This window comes from Netta rufina (genome assembly GCF_964035555.1).
Source record: "Netta rufina genome assembly, chromosome: 16".
NCBI lineage: Eukaryota > Metazoa > Chordata > Aves > Anseriformes > Anatidae > Netta > Netta rufina.
In genome coordinates, this window is record NC_140140.1 from 16,363,611 (window position 1) to 16,369,610 (window position 6,000).

Genomic DNA, 6,000 nt, shown 5'->3' on the forward strand with positions numbered 1-6,000 from the left:
TTGCTCTATGGACACGACTCGTGGGAAGGTGACGGCATGGAACAGGTCAGTACTCCACAGACAAGAGGTGGTCAGACTGAACTGCTCAGTGGTGGCACAGGGACAGCCCTAAGGGTCCGCAATCAATCAGCTGAGACAATCTCATGTTTTACAGACAAGACCAACATGCTCAGGCATACGGCAGTGAAAGAGGATTTTTCTCCCCGATAGTACATGAGCTTATGCTGAACTCACGCACACCTCCTAATTCCCCTTGGCTTCCCCCATCCCCGTGTCTAAGGGTTGCCAACAGTGAATGCAGAATCAAAGCCCGCTGTAACGCATGCGAGTCAGGAGTGTTGTTGCTGCTGCAGTTCTGCAGGGGTTTGGCACCAGATAAAGCAGCGATTTGCTTGGAACAACCTATTATTTTATCCTGTAATTTCCACTTAATAGACAAAATTAAACATAATTCGCCAGGGACAAGAAAAAGTCCATTAACTCTAGTCCCATGTTTTAATTCAGCCAAAAGGGGATGAAAGCATTTGAAATAGCAGGAAAAACTCTCTTCAAAAATCAACGAAACGATTAAATTTGGTCTTGCTCACATTTTTTTGAAGGACAACCAGGCAGGAATAGCAGCATTCTATGCTCTGTAGCTACAGGAAAGGAGAGCTTAATTCATTATTGTTTAACAAGTTTGTGTTAAACACGGAAAACAGAAAGTCAAAACATTCGAGCTTCCTATCAGCCGCTCGAGTTGCCTGGAAGATGATTTCCCGTTTTATTAGCTCTAACACTTGCCCAGCCCATTTCAGCATGCATTGTCTGGCACCACGAGCCAGCTCCTCCACTTTGGGGGCCCCATTGCCTAAAATCACACGAGTCACACCATGTTTGATGACCACAGGGTCTGCTTTCCACTGAGACTGACCCGAAGTCAGGAAGAATCCAGGAGAACCTAAGAACAAAGCGCAGAGGGAGCAGGCGAGCCAGCCAGCCAGAGCAGGGCCTGTTCTGGGGGTATCCCTGCTGTCACCTCTGGGCAAGGTGCCGAACCAGCGCTCCCCAAAGCCGGGCTCACAGAAGCTCGGGGGCAGCGTACAGCCAGAGCCAGGTGCCTGCTCCCAGCCAGACCTCCTCAAACCCGCTGGTTATCCGCTTTCTCCCTGCAGCTGCTCTGCTGTTTCCATCACAGACGAGACGCTCCTGACTTAAGCTCTCCTGCAGCGCTCCCGTGCACTCTTAAAGCAGTTCCCGAGCTCATAATTCAATAGCTGTGAAGCAGCAGCACGCCTGGAGATCCTTCAAAATGAAAAAGTTATTTGCTTGGAGTGTGGGTTTTTTTTTTCCTTAAGCAGATTCCCGTTACTTATCTTCTGGGCACATTAAAATATAATTTCACGTAGATCAATTTCGAAACAAATACATCACTGCCAAAACCCAATACTTTAAACCATTCCCAAGCAATTAGCAACCCCATTAAAGGAAAGAAAAGAAGAAAGAGATGCTTCTAAATGACATCATCTAAGGAAAAATCTTCAGTAAATAGATATTCCTTACTCCGTGCCCTCAGCAGCACACAGGTTTCTGTCCTTCTGCTTCCTGCTCAGTAGCGCCCAATTCATTCTGAACTTGCTCTGACAGATTCACATTACAGCCACACACAGAAATTAGCGACCTAAGTCCTGGCATTTACAGGAAGAAACTTTGCAACATTTGCCTTGGATGTTCCTCATTTAAAGTCTCAGAAAATCATTCCTTGCTCTCATTTCTAAGCATTAAAAAAGAATCAAAAAGAACACAGATAAGATAAGACTGACTGCAATGAAGGCCCACAGGAGCCGGTGGTTTGTCAGACACAAAGCAATGTAGCATGGCCAGGGACTCTATCACCAGAACAAAACCTAAATTAAAACTCCATCATGAAACCAAGCCCATTTCCTCTCAGTACACAAGCCCACAGCAGCAGCAGTTATGTCCTGTCTCCGTCTCAATTATTTTATCCTTTTTTGTATTTATGTGTTGCTGGGCAGAGGGATCTTGTGTAACACGCCCCAGCAGTCGTTAGGATGCGTTATGGCAGCGCCCAGCACGCAGCCATTAGCGCTGCCGACGGATTGGCAAGAGGCAGTAATTGAATTCCCAGGCAAGCCTTATTAAGCAGGCATTAAGGTTTTTCCTTTTGTTATTGATGCTTTGCTAAACCTTGCTGGGAATATTGCAGCTTCCACCCCGCACTGGTAAAACCAAGAAATCACGGCTCAGTGCGACACCGGTGGTCCTGCTCCCGTCACAGGAGAGCTCAGCCACCCGCCGCTGATTTAGGACCTGCATCACACTTCTGTTCCTTGCATTCGTACCCCGCAGGACCGTCAGCGACCACAGCCATTAAGCCCATCCATAGCCGGGCTCCGACGGGTGCGCGTTGTTAAGCAGTCCCATTCCTGGTGTCTGAACACATTTGTTTAAATAATTTCATAGCTTCGCACACATCTACTTCAGCGTTAGCTTTCTGGCAGAGCAGGGCAAGTTAATTGTTTAATAAATAAAAGGTGGGCTTGTGTTACTGCGCTGTGCTGAGGTGCATTTGGCAAGAAGCTGGAATTCATTACGAAGCGCACAAGGAAAGCATTTTTAAATTGCATTATTAGTTAAGCTTAATTTTGTTCTTATTGAATGCAGCCCATCCACAGAAATTTCTTCAGGAGACATTTCCAGTTAAATCTGACACTGCTCCCACCACACACACACACAAAATAGGAAAGGGTTTAAAAAAACAACAGCTAATTTTAATAAAATGCAATAAATTAAAATCTGTTGATTGGTAAAGAAGGAATCTGTCCCTCCGCTGTCCCCCAGCTGCAGTTGCTCTGGGGATTAAGCGAGGTGTCCCAACCCTTTGTCACAGCCCGGGGTTGGGAGCCCCGGGTGGCAGAGCCCTCATCCCCACCGGTACGGGGCTCAAGCAGCAGGAATGTGAGTGCTCCCCTGGCGGGCTGAGCAGGGGACAAGAATCGTGCCCTAAACCGATTCAGGGCCCTGCCTCGTCTTCCCCACAGCAGCAATAACGCAGCAGCACCAAGACGAAACGCCCTTGGGAAGGTGGAAGCATCGTTCAGACCCAGCCTTCATCATCAGGAGGCTTCAGAGAAGTCTCACAAAAGGAGCCTCACGTTACTGGGACATCTGTTTTGTAAGTAACCTCGTTACTGCGGAGCTCTGAAATTATTTGCTAATGAAATCTGAAATCAATCTCCAGTGATGCAGCTCCTCCCGAGGCCGTGTCTCAGCCAGCTGCAAGCTGCCCAACGGAGCCGCTGCAGAAAACCGCCCGCTAGCTGCCAGGTCAGGGACCCGAAAGCAAGTCCCAAATCTCCAGAGGGATACTCACTGACTTCTTGATTTTGTTTGCAGCACTTGTGACAAATCCAGCTCCCACCAAGTCTTCTGGTCTCTGCTCCTGGAGCACGGCACCCTGCCCGGCCCACTGCCAGCTGCAAGAGCGGCTGGAGGAACAGCCGGGGGCCTCTGGGTGCTCCTCCACACCCCATCACACCACCGAGGGCAATGGCAACGAGAGCCCTGCGCAGGCTGCACCCGCATGGTACAGGTTATTCCTGGAGGAGAACTAATCCCTTTCCTCCCCCCAGGCTGTGGGCACAGCTCCTCGAGGCAGCCTGCCACTGTCAGAAGCCCATGGCTTGGGAAAAGGCAGGAGAGCAAAGCCTGAAGCTTCCTCTCCCCATCCCACATCAGAGCTACCACACAAAAATCAGAACCAAAGCCGTACATAACTGCAAGGAGAGCTGAAATCGTTCCCTTTACTCCCTCCCCAGAGAACTGAAGGAGAGGTCTGAAAGCAGCCCAAGCTGGCTTTGTCCCGAGCCACCCGCTGGCATCGGAAACCAGGCCCAGGGATCTGGGCACGGTCTCTCTGTGCAGAGCAGCAGCAGGATTTAACCAGCAGTTTAGGCCATCTGCGAGTGTTTTGCAGCTCCACATAAAGTTTATGGGTTCCTGAGCTTTGCACAAGCTGCCAGCTGCAGGACCCTGCTGCTCTGTAGCTCCTCACCACAGGAGGCTCCTTCCCCGCTCCGACAGCCGCTTGGTGCCAGCCCACGGCACGGTGCCCGAGGTCTCCCGGGGTTGGCACCGGGGCAGAACAGCTTTTTGACCAGGCAAGAGCACAAATTCGGCATTCAGAGGACACAGACTTGAAGCAATACAAGATAAAGGAAGGGTTTGGGTTGCTTTTTGCTGAGGGAAGCCAAGAAGGCCAACTCATTTGCAGCAAGAGACTAAAATCAGGCAGCACCCAGCACCCAGCCCCTCTGCCGGCCGCTGCCTCCCTGCAGCGAGGACGGATGCAGACGTCCCGAACCCTCACACGTCTCCAGCTGAGGGGAGAGAACCAGAGCTCGGCTGTGGCTAACCTTAGAACAGACAAAACTGGAGCAGTCGGGAGCTGGTTCGTGAGCCCCTCACTATGCGGGCGCTGGTGAAACCTGCGGTGTCCACCTCCTGCTTCTACCTTTCAGCTCCACAGAAAGGGGTCGCATTCTCGCAGGATCAGAGATCCTGACAGACAGATTCACCTGCCTCCTGTCTCTCCCTCCCTTTCACCGTTCTGCCTGACTCTGGAAGCCTGAACCCTGCGGCGCCTGATGTCCAACATTTAACCTGCAACATTTGCCCTTCTGCTGATGTGAAACCATCTCTGTTTGCTGTCAGGTGGGAGCGCACACAGCCAGGACAGCATCTTCAATACTCAGCTGAAACCCACACAATGTTTTGCCCCACAGCTCCAGAACAAGCTCAGCAGCAAGAAGAGTCAGCGCTGCAGTACCTGGCAGCGGATCTCTACCTGCAGCTTCCGCAGGGCACAGCCCCGTGGTGCCACGAGCAGCTCCCCTGGCAGAGGGCTGCACAGAAACCAGCATGACCGAAGCCTGACGGTGTGCCTTCCCTCTCAGCAAAGGCAATCCTGCAGGCTTCGCATTTGCAGAACAAGAGAAAAACAAGCAGAAACCCAACCTGGAACCTGACTGCAAATTAAAACACCAACAACAGAAGTTCAACAGAGATTTACCTTTACAGGGCTGAGGTATAAATTGTGCTGCAAAGCAAGTACACGACAGCACCATTAACAATAACTCTTTAGTGTTCTTCACCTCAGGTAAAGGAACGTGAAAAGCCATCATGCTCGTATCATAATGAAAAGCCAACAGGAAAATCGCTTGTGGAGAGCTGCGAAGGCAGAGCCGAGCTGCGGGCAGCAGGGCCGAGCTGTGCCGTCAGTGCCACGCAGCCAGGCCCGGTGTGAGGGGCAGCAGGACGGCGCCGTCCCGGGGCTGGCACAGCCGGGAGCGGTCAGAGGATCACAGGAGCACGGAATCCCCCGAGCTGGGAGGGCCCCCAGGGACCCCAACCCCGGCCCCGCGCAGCCCTACCCCAAACCCAGACCCACGGCCGGGAGCGCAGCCCAACGGCTCCTGGAGCTCCGCCGGGCTCGGGGCCGGGCTCGGGGCCCGCCGCAGCTCGCGCCCGCCCCTCGGTGCGGAGCCCCCTCCTGAGGCCCTGCCCGCGCCTCCCCCGCCTCAGCGCGGCCCCGTCGCTGGGCACCGCGCACAGGCCGGAGCCTGCCCCTGCGGAGGGAGCTGCAGCCACAGGAGCCCCCCGCAGCCCGGTGCCGGTTCCCGGTGCCCGGTGCCGGTACCTGGTAGCTGAGCAGCTCCCCCACGTCCATGGCTCCGGCCGGGCCCCGCCGCCGCCGCCTCCCGACTGTCGCCAAGCCCCGGGGCCGCGCGACACCGCGCCGGAAAGCGAGCGGCGCAGGCGCGCTGCCGGGGCGCCGCTCCGCCGGAAAGCGAGGCGGGAATGGCGCTGCCGCAAAGCGGCGCCACACTGCCGCAAAGCGGTGCCACACTGCCGCAAAGCGAACGTGGTGCCACACTGCCGGAAAGCGAGGACGGTGTCTCACTGCCGGAAAGCGGCGCCACACTGTCGCAAAACAGAGCC

The 6,000-nt window shown here is 53.9% G+C and overlaps 1 protein-coding gene across 1 annotated transcript in view; it reads right to left on the bottom strand.

Moving 5' to 3' along the window:
* CTNNBL1 (catenin beta like 1) overlaps window positions 1–5,773 on the bottom strand; it is a 46,445-nt gene extending 40,672 nt beyond the window's left edge. Inside the window, exon 1 of the mRNA XM_084296950.1 lies at window positions 5,699–5,773. Within this exon, the coding sequence (XP_084153076.1) occupies window positions 5,699–5,728 (30 nt within the window). The 5' untranslated portion in view covers window positions 5,729–5,773. The remainder of the gene's footprint in view (window positions 1–5,698) is intronic.
* Window positions 5,774–6,000: the final 227 nt, after the last annotated feature.